Raw genomic sequence first — 16,219 nt, 5'->3', positions numbered from 1 at the left:
GGGGATTAGGAATTCAGGGCATAAATTTGGGCAGGGCTCTCACAGTTCAGCCTACCCTCGCCCTCCCCTCCCAGGTGCCAGCGCCCGCCCTGTGGGGGCCTCTGCTTGGCGCAGGGCCACCTGACAGGCACTCCCTCCCCTGGGGGGGGGGCTGCATGTTCTTTTGGGTGGGACCTGCCCTGGTTGAGCCTGCAGGGTGCCAGCTGCTGCTGGGGCTCCCACACCCCCTCCTGGGACCTGGGGGCGGTACGGCCGCCACACACACATGTTCACCCACAGTTGCCCACCCACTCCCCCTCTCCCAGTCCCCGTGAATGGCTGCTTGGGTGGGGTGGGGGCTTCCCAAGGGCCAGTTGGCTGGGGACCTGAGAGACCCCTGTGGTGGCAAGCACCTCCGACAATGACTGCCCCAAGGCTGTGTGGGGTGCCTGCTTCTGGGAAGGCCACACATGGGTGCAGCCGGTTCTTGGGAGGGGCCTGCGGGGGTCCATGGGCTGCCAGGATGACCACGTGAGTGGTGGGTCTTTGCAGGATGGAAACACCCCCTGTTCAAAAACTACGAAGGAGGAAGTCCCATTGCGGCTCAGTGGGTTAAGAACCCAACTTGTATCCATGAGGACTCGAGTTTGATCCCTGGCCTCGCTTGGTGGGTTAAGGATGCGGGGTTGCCGTGAGCTGTGGTATAGGTTGCAGTCAAATCTTGGATCCTCCGTTGCTGTGGCTGTGTTGTAGGCCAGCAGCTGCAGCTCCGATTAGACTCCTGGTCTGGGAACCTCCATATGCTGCGGGTGCGGCCCTAAAAAAAAGCAAAACAAATCCTCAAAGGACTTAAGGTGGGAGTTGACCCAGCTGGCCCCCTGAGCCCAGGGCCCTGTGGTTCTGACCTGGGGTGTGTCGCCCCCTAGTGGGAGCCTCTGGCCCCAGCAACAGCCAGCAGCTCTCAGGAGAGCCTCCCCTGCCTGCCCCATGGGCAGCACCTAGGCACCTGCATGCACCCTTCCCCCAGCTCTCTTGCCTGGCCAGGCGGAGCTGCCTCTGCTGAGAGCCAGGTCCAGTGCTGGGGCCTCACAGACCCTCATCGCCCTGCGGCCCTGAGGCTCGGCTGTTACATGAAGAAGCAGAGGCTGGAGGGCCACCCAGAGGGTCACTGGGGGCCTGGGCCAAGCTGGCTTGGAGCCTGGGCTGACCTGAGGCCAGGCCTGTGAGGACTTTCCCGGGTTGGGAGTGGGGCAGGTCACAGGTGCTTCTTCCAGGGGAGCCCACGCCCTCCGCCCTCCTCCCCCCGCCCCACAGCTCCAGGGGTCCTGGCTCTGCCCTCCCCCCACCCCCAGGTCTGCCTTGTGTTTGCACAGGCCCCGCTGCCCTCCGCGCTCGGCTTCAGTTAATAAGAAGCCTGGGCCCGGGGAGGGCCCGCCAGGTGTATAAAGGACCCGCCGGCGCCCAGAGCTCTGTCCCTCCTTCCCGCCTCTGCCTGTGAGAGAAGCGTCCAGATTGCGGCTGGGCCATGTCCCAGCTGGTGGAATGTGTCCCCAACTTCTCGGAGGGGAAAAACCAGGAGGTGAGGTGCCATGGGTGGGGGTGGCGGGGGCAGCACAGGAGGCTCAGGGTGGGGTGGGGGCTTATCTTCTAAAGGGACGTGCGTGGGGGGTGGGGACAGGGCAGCAGGCAGCCAGGGCAGATGACTTGGCTTCTCTGTAAAAACGGGACCCTTCAGCTCGCCCCATGGGCTGTGTGCGGGCGCCGGCGCCATGCACTGCGCCCCCCGTCTTGCAAGGCGGGTGCTGTTCTCATGCTCCCGAGATCTGTAGGAAACCGGCAGGGTGCCGGGTGGGCCTTCTTGCAGCCTTGGAAGCTTCCAGGCCCTTCATGGGCCTCCCCAGATGCAGGCCTCCGGGGTGCCTGACCCTCTGAGACCTTGCCTGAAGGTCACCTTCTTGGCCCCGCCGCCCCTCTGCCTGGCGTCTGCTTCCTGCCTCACTTTCTCCCGGAGGCGCTGCCCGCTGCCTCGTCCCCAGGGCTCCTGCTCTTTGGGGAATTCCCAAGTGCCCGGCCCGCATCTGTGGGGGGCAGAGGGCACGGCCCCCCTGCAGCTCCCACTTCCTCCTCCACATGGGGAGACTGAGGTGCAGAGCTGGCTTTGTCCCCAGGTGATTGATGCCATTTCCCGAGCGGTGGCTCAGACCCCGGGCTGCATGCTGCTGGACGTGGACTCTGGCCCCTCCACCAACCGCACCGTCTACACCTTCGTGGGGCGCCCTGAGGATGTGGTGGAGGGGGCCCTCAATGCCGCCCGGGCCGCCTACCAGCTCATCGACATGAGCAGCCACCGTGGTGAGGGCCTGAGCGCAGCGGCCGCCCAGCCTGCGGGACCTGCGGAGGGCGTGGGGCTGATGGCCGGCCAGATGCTCCTTGGACCCTGTCCATGTTTCAGGGGGCCCGAGAGCCCTGTGCAGGCCCTGGGTGTGGGGACACGGCCCGACCTGCCAATAGCCCACAAACCAAACACATTCTTTGGGCGGTAGGGTCAAAGGTCGGTGGACGCACGGGGAGCTGGTCAAAAGGGCAGGGGCTGTGGCTGCTCACAGCGGGGGAGGGAAGTTGCAAATGATCCTAACGGGTAGAGGGAGATGGAGGCTGACCTCCGAAGGGGGCGCCGCCTGCGGGGAGGGGGCGGCGGGGACTGCTGACCGTTAACCCCCAGCGGGACTCCGTTAAGAGAAAGGTGCTCTGGAGTTCCCGCTGTGGCTCCGTGGGTTACGAACCCGACTAGGAACTAGAAGGATGCAGGTTCGATCCCTGCCCTTGCTCAGTGGGTTAAGGATCCGGTGTGGCTGTGAGCTGTGGTGTAGGTTGCAGACGTGGCTCGGATCCTGCATTGCTGTGGCTGTGGTGTAGGCCAGCGGCTGTAGCTTGGATTCGATCCCTTGCCTGGGGACCTCCATATGCAGGTGCGACCCTAAAAAGACAAGAGAGAGAGGACGCTCTGTAATCAGCACGTGGAGGCCGTCCCCCCCCCACCACCGAGAGCTCGTCCGCGTGGCTTCAGGAGAGGGAGGGGTCCCCCAGGAAGATGCCGCAGCACTGGGCTGGTAGTTGGCGGTCGTGCCTGCGGATGCGTCCGCCCCACGTCCCACACCTGGGCCGCCTCCGCCCCCTCTCTCCACAGGGGAGCACCCTCGGATGGGCGCCCTGGACGTGTGCCCCTTCATCCCGGTGCGCGGTGTCACTATGGACGAGTGCGTGCGCTGTGCCCAGGCCTTTGGCCAGCGGCTGGCTGAGGAGCTGGGGGTGCCAGGTGAGTGCCGGGGGGCCCAGCCTGACCCTCCCCACGTCCGTTCCTATCAGCAGCGGGCGTCCCTCCTGGATCTCCGCCCTCGCATCCTTAAACGTGCGGATTTTAAGAAAAGGAACCTATGGGGCAGGTGCGTGATGGCAGGAGTATGTGCCACTTCTCCCACCGTGAGACAAACTGGTACAAGCCACTAGAACAGACGGGGCCGTGTCAGGCGCGGCTCGACACCGCCGGGGGGCGGGATGGAGCGGCCGCTCCTCGAGGACTTGGGCAGCGCCGAGGGCCCTAAACCGCCCGCGCCCCAACAGGATGACTTCGCTTTGGGGCGTTAACCCAACCAAGGGAAGGCCCAGCGCAGGGCGGGCCGGGCACTCGTGAGCCTGGGGCGCAGGCCCGGCCCTTGCGCTGTGGGCCGGGCCGAGGCTGGGGCACAGCACGCCAGGTGTCACCGAGCTTGTGCAGGTGTTGGCGGTTGGTGGTGAGTTTCGTTCCCTTTTGTCTGCGTTCCCTAAAGTGTGTACATGCTTATGGTTCAAGGAAAATGCGTTTTGGAGACAAATCTGAATACCCTTCCAGCCCCTCGAGTCTGCTCCTGATTCTTGCGGGCGGGCAATGGCTTTTTCTGGGGCGTCTGTGCAGGGGTGGCAGGGGCGGGGCAGAGGAGGGGTCGTGGCCTCCCACGGAGTGCCCAGGTCAGTGACTGCTCACGCCCAGCGATGGGGGGCGTCTGCCTCCTCCAGGGGTGGGGGTCCCGCCCCGCCGCGGCCCGGGGCCTGAGCAGGCTCCCCTTGCAGTGTACCTCTACGGCGAGGCGGCGCGGACGGCCGGTCGCCAGTCCCTGCCCACCCTCCGGGCTGGGGAGTACGAGGCCCTCCCTGAGAAGGTGCGTGTCCCCCGCCAGGGCGGGCGGTCTGGGGCGGGCCCTCAGGGCGGGGGGGCCCTCGTCCCCCCTCACCTGGTGGTGTCCCCACAGCTCAAGCAGGCCGAGTGGGCCCCCGACTTCGGCCCCAGCGCCTTCGTCCCCAGCTGGGGGGCCACGGTTGTGGGGGCGCGGAAGTTCCTCCTCGCGTTCAACGTCAACCTGCTCAGCACCAGGGAGCAGGCGCACCGCATTGCCCTCGACCTGCGGGAGCAGGGCCGCGGGAAGGACCAGGTGGGCGGCCGCCGGCTTGTGCCCGGGACCCCCGAGGGCCAGCACATCCTCGTGGAGTCTGAGGGGCCAGCCAGAGAGGGTCGGGGCTGGGTGGTGCCACGGGTGGGCCTGCTGACCAGCCCACCCGGGTGTCCACTGCTGGGAAACAGATGCTTCTGAGCCCTGGGTGCCCTCAGGGGCCCCCAGTACCCCCAGGTGTCCCGGGGACCCCTAGGTGCCCCGATCCCCCAAGTCTGCCGCAGTGGCTGTCACCTAGTTTGAGCATCCCTCTCACAGAAAGTTCAAGCTGGACACAGGTAGACCCCGAGATACCTGGTGAAGGAGGTGGAGGGTGATGCCATGCTCACCTGGCAGCCCCCACCCCAGAGCCCGGGCCGGGGGCAGCTGCGTCCTGCAGACTTGGTTCTGCAAGAACAACATGAAAGCATAGCAACCCCCAGATCCTCTGTGCTCTGGCTGAAGTCAGAGGTCCCCCCAGGTGGCCTGAGTGGCTCCAAGGGCGAGAGCTGGGCTCTGAGTGAGGGGTGGGGTGGGAGGAAGGGACACAGCCCCAGGGACAAGGGCGTGGGTGGGGTGCTGGCCGGTGGCAGGGCCTGCTCTGACCCTGCTGCTCGGGGGACAGGCGCCCTGGTGCTGACCCTGTGGGGCCTGGGTTTCCCGTGGTGGGCAGCCCCTCCCCCGCTCAGATGAGGGAGCAGAGGCAGAGGGAGGAGGACCCCCTCTCACCACCGCCACCCACTGTCAGGGCAGCCGGCACAATCTCAGGCCCCGCCCACCTCGACTCGGGTAGAAGGAGGCCTCGGGTCGGCTAAGGAAGGGGCTGTCAGTTCAGGGCCCCGGAGCGGAGGGGCAGGCGGGTCTGGGAAAGCCTCGTGCTTCGCAGCCAGGACGCCTGAAGAAGGTGCAGGCCATCGGCTGGTACCTGGACGAGAAGAACCTGGCTCAGGTGTCTACAAACCTCCTGGACTTTGAGGTCACCGGGCTGCACACGGTCTTCGAGGAGACCTGCAGAGAAGCCCAGGTGAGCAGGGCGGGTTCCCGTCCCCCCCCCCCCCCCCCCGCCTCCCCGCAGTCTTCCTCCGCCCCCCGCAGCATTCTCCAGCCCAGCCCCTCCGGGCGTCCACGTCCTGACCTCCGACCTCCGCAGGAGCTGAGCCTCCCGGTGGTGGGCTCGCAGCTGGTGGGCCTGGTGCCGCTGAAGGCCCTCCTGGATGCGGCCGCCTTCTACTGCGAGAAGGAGAACCTCTTCCTGCTGGAGGACGAGCACCGGATCCGGCTGGTGGGGGGGCGGGGCCGGGGAGGAGGGGCGGGGCCGGGGAGGAGGGGCGGGGCCGCGCCGGCCGTGGGGTGGGGTGGGGAGCTTCTGGCTGGTGGGGGGCGGGGCCGGGCCGGCCGCGGGGTGGGGGGGGTGGGGGGACTTCTGGCCTGCACCCCTCGTGTCCTCCGGGCCTGGCCGCCGCCTCCTCTGCTTTTTATTTTTATTTGTACAGCCCATCTGTGGCATACGGAAGTTCCCAGGCTAGGGGTCGAATTGGATCTGCAGGGGCAGGCCTGCACGGCAGCCACAGCAATGAGGGCTCCTTGACCCAATGAGTGAGGCCAGGGATGAAACCCTCACCCCTATGGACGCTATGTCAGGTCCTTAACCTGCTGAGCCACAGTGGGAACTCCCTTCTTTCTTTCGAGGGAGTTTTTGACACTGAGCACATGATTGAATTTCTGAAAGTTTTTGGCTTTTGAAGATTGAATTTATCCTTTCGTGTGTACTAACTGAGCAGAAATGGCTGGACTACCGCATCCTTTCTTTAGGCATGAGAGGCTGTGGTTTCCTTTGGGTTATATGGAGGAGCTCCTCTGGTTTTGAGGTATTCTGGTGGTTACTTTACAACAACGTGTTGAGCTCTATCCAAGGCGATGTTTGTGGCCACCTTGCTTCAGCAGGTCTCTTGGCATCGTTCTCCCAACACTTTCCCGACAGCACCTGCTCACTTTGTGTCTGAGCTCTATCCAAATGTACCAATTTGACCAATTCCTGTCAGTACAGGCAGACCTTGGAGTTACCGTAGGTTCGGTTCCGGGCCCCTGCAATTCAGCGGCTCACAGGAAGGTGGTGGTTTCCCGGCGTGTAGAAAGTTGTGCTCAGACTCTGCCGTGGGCTTTGCCTGTGCAGCCGTGTATCATCTCTAAAACACCAAACCAAACCACGTACATCCCTCATTTCAAAGCACGTTACTGCCAAAAAAGGCTGACGGCCACCTGAGCCTTTCAGAGCTGTGCTCTTCCTGCTGCGGAGGGTTTGAGACGCTGCGAGTGTTACCGGATGTGACACAGACACAAAGTGAGCAGGTGCTGTCGGGAAGGTGTTGGGAGAACGATGCCAAGAGACCTGCTGAAGCAAGGTGGCCACAAACATTGCCTTTGTCAAAAATGCCGTGTCTGAAGCACTGCTGGGCCTCGGTGGGGGGCGCGTCGGGCCCGTGCGCTGGGCCTGCTGTGGGGTCGCAGACGTGGCACTTGGTCCTGTCGTGGCTTCCTCTCCACTTCCGGATGTTTTCGTTGTGGTACATGGGGGGGGGGTGCTTTTGGTGGTTAAATACTTTTCCAGTTTTTTTTTTTAATTAATATATGTGTAACATAAAACTCGTCATCTTAGCCAGTTTTGGCTGTAGTTATGGGTCGCAGTGTTCAAGACATTTATAAGTCGTGCAGCCATCCCCCCGTCCAGGATTCTGTGTGGCCCTGGCTCTCAGATCCCTCTGGGGGCTGCTCCAGCTCTGTTTTCCCAGCACGGACGTGGGCTGTGTCCTCTTCACCGTGTCTTTAACTTCCTTCAGCATGTTCTGTAGTTTTTTTGGTGCAAGTCTTTCGCCTCCTTGGTTAAATTAATATCCTAAGTCTTGTATTCTTTTTGATGCAATTGAGAATGGATTGTTTTCGTCATTTCTTTTTCAGATTGTTTGTTATTAGCGTCGGGAAATGCACTGACTTTTGTGTGTTGACTTGGTATTCTGCCACCTTGCTGAGATTGACTTATTCTAGGTGGTTAAAACTTGGGTTTAAATAATATATTTAATCCGTAACCCCTATATGAACATTAGACAAAGTCCGGTGACTCTTGGTGAAGAAAGACAAGAAAATAACGCCCTTGTGGGAGTGGCCATGCCTGCTCCAGATTTCAGTGGCTGCGCTGTTGTTTTTACACTGTCATATTGTAATGCTTATCTTCTAGAGCCGTATCCGTATCCGCAGTATCAACTCTGCACAGGCACTTCGTTTGGTTCTGAACGTGACGTCACTCTGATCTCTGCCCTTTCCCATCTGTCTGTGGCTGGATTTCACAATCAAGCTAATTTTCAAAGCAGGGTTCCTTGGGGACTTTATCTGTGGGCCCAGGGCTGGCTGCGGCTGTGCGCGCTGGGCGGGAGGGACACGGAAGTGACGTGGTGTCCTCCCACGGCGTGACCTGGGTCCCTCTCAAGTTGCAAGTTGGCGTCCCTGCCTAGGACCCCTCACAACACCGTCTCTGTTTCTGCTTTTGTCACTAACGCGAGCTCCGCGGGGAGGTAGTTCAAGGACGTGTAAACACTCAGTTCCTCTGAAGTTCCAGCCGCGAGTTTTAGCAGCATCGAGAATTTTCTAACTGCATCCTCTGTAGGAAGCGTTCCCCCCCCACGTGTTTACGCTTATTAATGCGTTTGATGCATTTCGTCTTCTTTAAACACGCTTTTTCATACTCTTTGAAAGTTCTGAGGTCGGCAGTCTTTGAAAATCTCTTTGCAAGCCCTCATGTCTGTCGACCGTCAGCGTGATGCGTGTTCTTGCGTTTGTGGCTTGGATGCTGGGCCCGCTCTCCGTGCTTTGCTCTGTAGCACTTCCCCGATGCCGGTTGGCGTTTGCCTCTGAGGGGTGCTGGGATCGCTTGAGATGAGGCTCTGCTTGGGGCTGTGGGACTCCGCAGGGAGAGGATGCTGCGTCGACCGTGGCCCTCCTCCCGGCGGGGAGGCTGTGCTTAGAGTTCCCAGGAGAGATGTTTTCCTGCTTCACCAAAGGGACGTCAAAGACCAGGACATCCCCAGTTGCTTCCTGCGGCCGGTGGCTTTTTCCTAATTCGTCCTTGGCAACGTCGTCTTTCAGGGGTCTCCGGTCTGACCCCCACTCCGGAGGGGCTGCTCAGACGCCTCTAGGGCAGCCAGCCTCCGGGAGGGAGGCTTTCTGGGCATTTCTGGCGTGGAAGGGTGTGCGTTACGTCCCGCTGGCTTCCCCGGCGCTGGAATACACGCTCGATGCTGCTGCTCCTCTTTCTGGGGCTTTCTGCGCAGGGCCAGCCCTCGGGGTGCCAGTCCGTCCCCCGGGCTGGGCTTCACTGCTTCGGGCTGTGCTCGTCACCTCCTGTTTTGTGTGAAGAGTGCAGCCTGAGGCTCACGGGGCTGGGGGCTGTACTGCCGCCCCCCAGGACTGTAAAGCGTCTGCAGGGCGCTTCCGTGGAAAGAATTCTGCTCTGAAATAGAGACGTTTCCTACTTTATTTTGAATTTAAGTAAAATGGGCTCTTCGTCACGCGAGTCTGGCATTTGGACAGATGAGGCCGCCCGGCCTTCAAGAACCAGAGCGGCTCTGACTCCCGGGCAGCTGGAATCTTGTCCCAGGAGGCAGTTGTCCCGGCTTCTTTCCGGCCGCAGGCCCGGGTGACTGGGTGACGGTCCGGAGGTTGTGTGGGCCCCTGCGCTGGGCCGGGCCCTGCCTCGCTGGCTGCTGGTGGGTGGGGGCGGCCAGAGGCCCCTGGGGTGGCGGCAATGGGGCCTCGCCATCGAGGGGACTCCAGGTCACCGGCCCCTCTTCCAGGTGGTGAATCGGCTGGGCCTGGACTCCCTGGCCCCATTCAAACCCAAGGAGCGGATTATCGAGTGAGCAGCCCCCCAACCCCGCAGCCCTTCCAGAACCCCGCTCCGTCGCCAGGCGTGGGGCTCGCTCTGTCCCGTCTGGTCAGCCCCCACCCCGCAGCTGTGGTGCCCACAGGGCACAGGCCCCTCCCCTGTGCTGGTGCGGGCAAGGGGAGGGCGGCCTGGCCCCAGCCTCCCTGCCTGGCAGCAACAACCCAGGACCCTGTGCCCCCATCCCCTGTCCCTGCCCAAGGCAGACCACCCGCCCCCAGCATGCCTGCCCCCGCCCCCGCAGGTACCTGGTCCCCGAAGCTGGGCCTGAGCAGAGCCTGCTGCACAAGCCCCTGCGCACCTTTGTCCGCGAGGTGGGCTCCCGCTCGGCAGCCCCAGGGGGCGGCTCTGTGGCCGCAGCCACTGCAGCCATGGTGAGCGGGGCCTGGGCTGGGATGCACGGAGCGGGGCCGGCGGGGTCAGTGCGCCGGCCTGGTGGGTCCCACGAGCTCCCCCGCCCCCCCACAGGGTGCTGCTCTGGCCTCCATGGTCGGCCTGATGACCTACGGGCGGCGCCAGTTTGAGCACCTGGACACCACCATGCGCCGCCTGATCCCGCCCTTCCACGCGGCCTCGGCCGAGCTGACCTCGCTGGTGGACGCTGACGCCCGGGCCTTCGAGGCCTACCTGGTGCGTGTGCACACGGCCCCCCGCCCGCCCGCCAAGCAGCCCCAGCAAGAACGGGGTCTGCGGACAGAGAGAAGCCTGGGCCGGGTCACAGAGGAGGGGCCGGAGGGGAGAGCGGGCTCGCTGCCCTCAGCCCCTGCCTCCTGCCTGGGCCGGGCTGAGCCCAGTGGGGTTGGCACAGGGCGGGGTGGGAGGGGAGAAGGGCACCTGCCCCAGGCTTGGCCAGGCCCGGTGCCCCCCGGCCCAGCTCTCTCTGAGTCCCCTGAAGGGCCGGCACCCAGACCTTCAGGTGCTGGAGCAGGGCAGGATCCCCAGAAGAGCTCAGGTCCTGGGAAGGGCGGGAGCAGAAACCTTCCCAGAGAAATGCTGGGTGTCACGTCTCAGAGGTCAGAGAGGACGGTTCAGCCCCTGGCGGAAAGGGCCACCGCTGAGCTGGGACCCTCCAGTGAGGCGGGACGGACAGGTGGCTAGATCCAGACTGGGTCCAGGAGGGCAGCAGAGAAGGGCGTCTGTCAGAGCCGGGGCACAGGTCGGAGTGTAAGGAGAGGAAGCCCCAGGCACGTCTGAAAGCAGATCCACTGGGGGGCACCCAGGAGAGGTGGGAGGGAGGGAGCCGGACCCGCCTGGGGATGGGGAGGGGCAGGAGCACTTGGGCTAGGTGACCTTGGGGGTGACCTCTGGGCGCTGATGTGAGCCTGAGTCTGCACCTGGGGACAGTCTCGTCTGAGGGCGTCGCGACAGAGGAGGTGACCCTCTGACTGAAGCTGAGTCCCCGCACCGCTGGCAGCCGTCGCTGGGCACGCACGTGGTGGGCAGGCTGTAGCAGTGACTTGGGAAGGGTTGTGGCCCCAGGGTGGGCGCGTTTCCCCTTTGAAGGATGCTGCCCCATGGCCCTGGTAGCAGTTGTGCAGATGGAGGCCGGGAGTGGTCCTTGCCCCCCAGCCCCACGACCGTGGCTGTGCTGCCCTGGCAGGAGTGCCTCATCATGCCTGGAGCTGCGGGAGGGGCATTTCCAGCCATTGTGCAGTGGTTTTATGTCCTTTTCAGGAAAGCGAAGGGTCCTTTTCTCTCCTTTCTCTTAGCGCTCACCACAACTTCTGGCAAAGCAGGGGGCACTGCGTGACTTTTGACTTCACTTGTGCTGGTTTCTGACAGCACGAGTTTGTATTTTTATGTCATCGAATCTTCGGTCTTTCTCTTGGTCTTTCCTGGGTGCGGTGTTGCAGTTTAAACGGCCCCCTAGGAGTGCACTGGTGGAGTGGCAGGGCTGCGGGAGGGCCATTTCTATACATTTCGAGAGCATCACGCACACGTGTGAGAACATCACACACACCTGAGAGCATCACGCACACACGTGTGAGAACATCACACACACCTGAGATCATCACACACACACGTGAGATCATCACACACACCTGAGAGCATCACGCACACACGTGAGATCATCACACACACCTGAGAGCATCACGCACACACGTGAGGTCATCACACACACCTGAGAGCATCACGCACACACGTGTGAGAACATCACACACACCTGAGAGCATCACGCACACACGTGTGAGAACATCACACACACCTGAGAGCATCACACACACACGTGAGAGCATCACACACACCTGAGAGCATCACGCACACACGTGAGATCATCACACACGCGTGAGAGCACCACACACACACGTGTGAGATCATCACACACACCTGAGAGCATCACACACACACGTGTGAGATCATCACACACACCTGAGAGCATCACGCACACACGTGTGAGAACATCACACACACCTGAGAGCATCACACACACACGTGAGATCATCACACACACCTGAGAGCATCACGCACACACGTGAGATCATCACACACGCGTGAGAGCACCACACACACACGTGTGAGATCATCACACACGTGAGATCATCACACACACCTGAGAGCATCATGCACACATGTGTGAGATCATCACACACACCTGAGAGCATCACGCACACACGTGAGAACATCACACACACCTGAGAGCATCACACACACACGTGTGAGATCATCACACACACCTGAGAGCATCACGCACACACGTGAGAACATCACACACACCTGAGAGCATCACGCACACACGTGAGATCATCACACACACCTGAGAGCATCACGCACACACGTGAGATCATCACACACGCGTGAGAGCACCACACACACACGTGTGACAACAGGAGACACTGCGCTGGTGTATGTTCCCAGTCAGCAACAAGAAGGACTTTTTTTTTGTCTTTTGTCTTTTTTTAGGGCCGCACCCGTGGCATATGGAGGGAGGTTCCCAGGCTAGGGGTTGAATCGGAGCTACAGCTGGCTTACATCAGAGCCACGGCAACGCCAGATCCGAGCCATGTCTGTGACCTACACCACAGCTCACGGCAATGCCGGATCCCTAACCCACTGAGCGGGGCCAGGGATCGAACCCGCAGCCTCATGGTTCCTAGTTGGATTCGTTTCTGCTGTGCCATAAGGGAACTCCGAAGATGGACTTTTGAAAAAAATCAGAAAACATCCACCAAATACATCAGCAATTCCTAGACGGCGTTGAGAGGCGGCTGTGCGCGCCCTCCTTCCACAAAACAAGCCTCACGAGGAATCAGAAAACGCGCCTGACTGGTGGGCCGCCTCCAGCGGACACAGATGCGGCCGCGCGAAGCAGACCTGACAAAGCGGGCGGAGAGCTGCGCGGTGGAGACAGAGCCCAGGTCCCGCGGGCGGGAGTGGAGCGCCAGGGACTGGAGCCACACGTCGGTGCTGGCGGAACCTGGCTCCGGTCGGGTCCAGGGACTGTTTGCTGACGGGCCAGCAGACTGGTAACGACTTCTGGGTGGTGATTTGGCCAAACCAACGAAAGCAGAAGGGCCCGAACCTGGCCAGCCCCCCTGACCCGTCCAGAGACCCTGCCCGTGGGCAGAGCTGGTCGGCGGGCGTGGGAGCCAGGTGCTCACAGCACGAACGGAGGACGCCCCGCGGGACCGCTCCCAGGAGGACGCTGGTTGTGTGGCACCTTCTGGACAGGGGTTCTGGCCTTGAAGCTCATGCCTGGATCTGGGAGGCTGTACAGTTGCTGTGACCGGAGGCTGTGCCGCGGGCGGGCCTGGGTCTGGGCACCTCTTGCCCTCTGGCCTAGCCCTTTGGCGCCCAGCATGGGCCTGACACCAGGGCCGATCAACCCAGAACGGACAGGAGCACGTCTGGGTGCTGACCCTGCAGGGTGGTGTGGGCACTGCCGGAGCCCTTCCCTTTCTGGGGGCCCGTGTGGCGGGGACAGGCCCCCCAGTGCAGTCACTCACTCCTGCGTGTCTGTGTTTGCCCTGGCAGAAAGCGACGAAGCTGCCCAAGGACACACCCGAGGACAAGGACAGGTGAGTGGGCAGTGGCTGGGGGTGGTGCTACGCCGGGCCGCGCACGTCCAGGCACCTCGAAAGGCCTTCAGTCCCTCTCTGGGGTGGGTTGTGATTAGAGACCTGTTTCCCTGTGGGCCCCACCCTGGGTCTGTCTGCTTGGAGCAGAGCTGGCAGGGTGGTTTGCCAGTCCCTGGGTACCACTGGCCCCTTGCTTTCAGGCGTGCGGCTGCCCTGCAGGAGGGGCTGAGGCAGGCAGTGGCTGTGCCCCTGGCGCTGGCGGAGACGGTGGCCTCATTGTGGCCGGCACTGCAGGAGCTGGCCCTGTGTGGGAACCTGGCCTGCCGATCTGACCTGCAGGTGCGCGGTGGGGGCAGTGTGGATGCGCGTGGGCACCACTGCCCTTTCCTGGGTGTTTACTGGACCAGGTTGGACGCAGCTCTTCATGGGCGTCGTGGTCAGTCTCAGCCGCAGGGCCGGCTCGCTTACCCACTTCTAAGCGGGCATCCAGGGTCTTGTTAAGGTTGCGGGCAGAGGGGCAGAAATGCAGATGTGTCTCTAGGTTCCATACCCAACCGTCCCCCAGGAAGCCCCGGCCCCTCCTTCCTGGCCATTGCCCCTTCTTCCCACGCCCCAGGGCGGCTCTCAGGTGTGCATACACCTGTCCACGGCCTGCGCATGGAGGGCTCGGGGCCAGGAGCTCAGAGCAGGCTCGGACGTCTGCTGCCCATCCCGAGCCCATGGCACAGGGTCTTTACAGGAAAGACACCTGTTCCGTGTCTGGTCCTGAGGCTGCAGAGAAGTGTCCCCTCTCCCTGGAAAGGTGGCTGCCTGTGAGTTGTTGAGAATGTTCTGGCAGCTGTCTGAGCACAGAGGCTGAGGTTTTCAAGTTCTAGGCCCTTCCTGGTGCCCATCTGTGCGCTGCCTGACCCCTCGGCCAGGTGGGGCATATGAGCATCTAACACGCGTGCTCACGGGTAAGGGCCCCCCTGCTGCCAGCTCCTGCCAGGCCCAGCACGAGGCAGCATTTGGTTATGCGGTCAGGGCCCGAGGCTGGGGAGGTGTGGACCCGGCTGGTGAGTGGTCCCCCACCCCGTGCCCTGGATCCTCCCTGCGCCACCAGCAAGGGCCGGCCTTCTGTCCAGTGACTCCCAGCTCCAGAGGGCCATGCGAAGGCTCACCCTGTGCCCCAGTGACCAGACTCAGCGGCGTGCGGGAGGCGGGGCCTCACGCATAGGAGTTGCTGGAAGGTGGGGGGATGGGGGGGTTGCTTCCAGTTTCTAGACGGGCCAGAGGAGACGGCCCAGCCACCGCCTGGGAGCCCACGGGCTGGTCACTTGCGCTTCACATGAGGCCTGAGGCCCTAGGCCGTGACCCTGGGCTGAGGGGTGGGCAGGGCGCGGCTCGCCATGCACCCCATCCCGGACGCGGCCCTGCCTGGTGGCTGTTGCAGGTGGCAGCCAAGGCCCTGGAGACGGGTGTGTTTGGTGCCTATTTCAACGTGCTCATCAACCTGAAAGATGTCACGGATGACGCGTTTAAGGCCCAGGTGAGCAGGGGCTCTGGCCGACCCACCGAGAGGCCTGGAGTGTGCCCTCGGGGCGCGTTCACAGACGTGGGCCTGCGGGGGCCTGGCCAGCGGGTCCTTGAGGGAGGGACGTGCCCATCTGGCGAGCCACTCCTCCGCCTCCCGCTGGTGACGAGGCCTGGCTCGTGGGGCCCGAGCATCGGGGGTCCCAAGGCCTTCTCTCGGGTTCTCTGTGGCGCCAGCTTGCCCTCCCTCCCTCCCTCCCTCCCGTGAGGCTCTGGCCAGGGCGGGGTCACCCGGTGGGTGGCGTGGGAATTCAGAGCAGGCAAGCCCTGCGGTTGCCTCGGCTTCAGCCTTTGTGGTCACGTCGCTCTTGCTGTGGTCGGAGTAAAAGTCGCAGAGCACGGAACTCATGTTAACGCGGCATCGCGTGTGTCCACGGTCTGTGCGACACCCTGTCTTGCCCTGGAGCAGTCTCGTCCCCCTGCAGTCACCCTGTCCCCAGCCATGGCCAACATCCACAGGCTCTGTGACGTTGCCACCATCCTTAAAAAGGGCTTCCCAGCTCAGAAAGGGAGCCCCTTGGCCTTTTCCAGGGCCAGCGGCTCTACCTTCCTGCTCCAGCCAGGCTGGGCTTGGCCATCAGGGAGGTGGCTGGCCTCCACGTGGGCGTCGAGATGACACACAGGCCACTTGAGAGCTGTCCCTTCAGGTTGGGCCTTGGGGATGCAGCCGTGCCCTCGGCAGTCATGGCTAAAGTGGGGAGACCAGGAGAGGGGAGCTGGGGTGTGCCTGGCCCCAAATCTCAGGAAAGACAGACGGGCGCCTCCCATACCCACTGAGAGACCCGTGAGGAGCTCTGGGCCCTCAGGTCAGGGGCCGGGGTCACCCAGAGTGGACAGCCCGGGAGGTGGTAGGGAGGCCTGGGCAGCGGGCTTGGGGCGGGGCAGGCGTGGCGATGTCGGGCCCTGTGTGCGTCAGGTCCGTCAGCGCATCTCCAGCCTCCTGCAGGAAGCCAAGACCCAGGCGGCACTGGTGCTGGACCGGCTGGAGGCCCGGCAGGCATGACGGCGGGAGGGGCACCTCGCTGGACCCTGTCCTTGCTGCGGCCCCTCACTGTCTGGACGACAGGGTGGCCTCCAGACCTGTCCTGGGGGGCCCAGAGAGGGCAGGGAGTGGGGGGCAAGGAAGGGGGAGCTCTGGGGGCAGTGGCATCACCTTCTGTCACCTGTGGCTTCCAGTAAAGTGATGACACACCAGTGTGTGCAGGCTGTGTGGGGGACCGATGGGGGACTGGGGAGGGCTGAGCTGAGCGGCAGGG

The 16,219-nt window shown here is 62.9% G+C and overlaps 1 protein-coding gene and 1 long non-coding RNA gene across 5 annotated transcripts; one reads left to right on the top strand and one right to left on the bottom strand.

Moving 5' to 3' along the window:
• The first annotated feature begins 1,468 nt into the window (after positions 1-1,468).
• On the top strand, positions 1,469-16,156 carry FTCD (formimidoyltransferase cyclodeaminase). Of its 4 annotated transcripts, XM_047798420.1 has the most exons (14): positions 1,469-1,558; positions 2,148-2,331; positions 3,167-3,295; positions 4,087-4,175; positions 4,266-4,445; positions 5,329-5,466; positions 5,593-5,724; positions 9,287-9,348; positions 9,620-9,749; positions 9,844-10,005; positions 13,348-13,391; positions 13,592-13,730; positions 14,824-14,919; positions 15,880-16,156. In XM_047798420.1, the coding sequence occupies exons 1-14, from the start codon at positions 1,505-1,507 to the stop codon at positions 15,964-15,966; spliced, it is 1,626 nt and encodes a 541-aa protein (XP_047654376.1). In that variant the 5' UTR covers positions 1,469-1,504; the 3' UTR covers positions 15,967-16,156. The 4 variants fall into 4 exon arrangements, with proteins under 4 accessions (XP_047654376.1, XP_047654386.1, XP_047654366.1 ...); XM_047798430.1 differs by lacking the exon at positions 13,592-13,730 and having other exon boundaries at positions 15,880-15,939; XM_047798410.1 differs by lacking the exon at positions 15,880-16,156 and having other exon boundaries at positions 14,824-15,173.
• On the bottom strand, positions 4,350-5,711 carry LOC125137599 (uncharacterized). The gene is made up of 4 exons (XR_007137446.1): positions 5,578-5,711; positions 5,222-5,367; positions 4,793-4,850; positions 4,350-4,415 (listed from the first exon to the last, which is right to left on the bottom strand). It is a non-coding gene; the product is annotated as an uncharacterized LOC125137599 (long non-coding RNA).
• Positions 16,157-16,219: the final 63 nt, after the last annotated feature.

Source organism: Phacochoerus africanus, chromosome 1, assembly GCF_016906955.1.
Source record: "Phacochoerus africanus isolate WHEZ1 chromosome 1, ROS_Pafr_v1, whole genome shotgun sequence".
Lineage (NCBI taxonomy): Eukaryota > Metazoa > Chordata > Mammalia > Artiodactyla > Suidae > Phacochoerus > Phacochoerus africanus.
Note: the sequence above shows the minus strand (reverse complement) of the source record. Positions and strands in the feature narration are given on the sequence as shown.

What these genes read in the sequence shown, in the direction of transcription:
- FTCD (XM_047798410.1), top strand. Translation starts at nt 1,505, where the DNA reads ATGTCCCAGCTGGTGGAATGTGTCCCCAACTTCTCGGAGGGGAAAAAC. An exon ending in CGACATGAGCAGCCACCGTG is followed by an intron (nt 2,332 to 3,166) that starts GTGAGGGCCTGA and finishes CTCTCTCCACAG; the next exon opens with GGGAGCACCCTCGGATGGGC. An exon ending in ACACCCGAGGACAAGGACAG is followed by an intron (nt 13,392 to 13,591) that starts GTGAGTGGGCAG and finishes CCTTGCTTTCAG; the next exon opens with GCGTGCGGCTGCCCTGCAGG.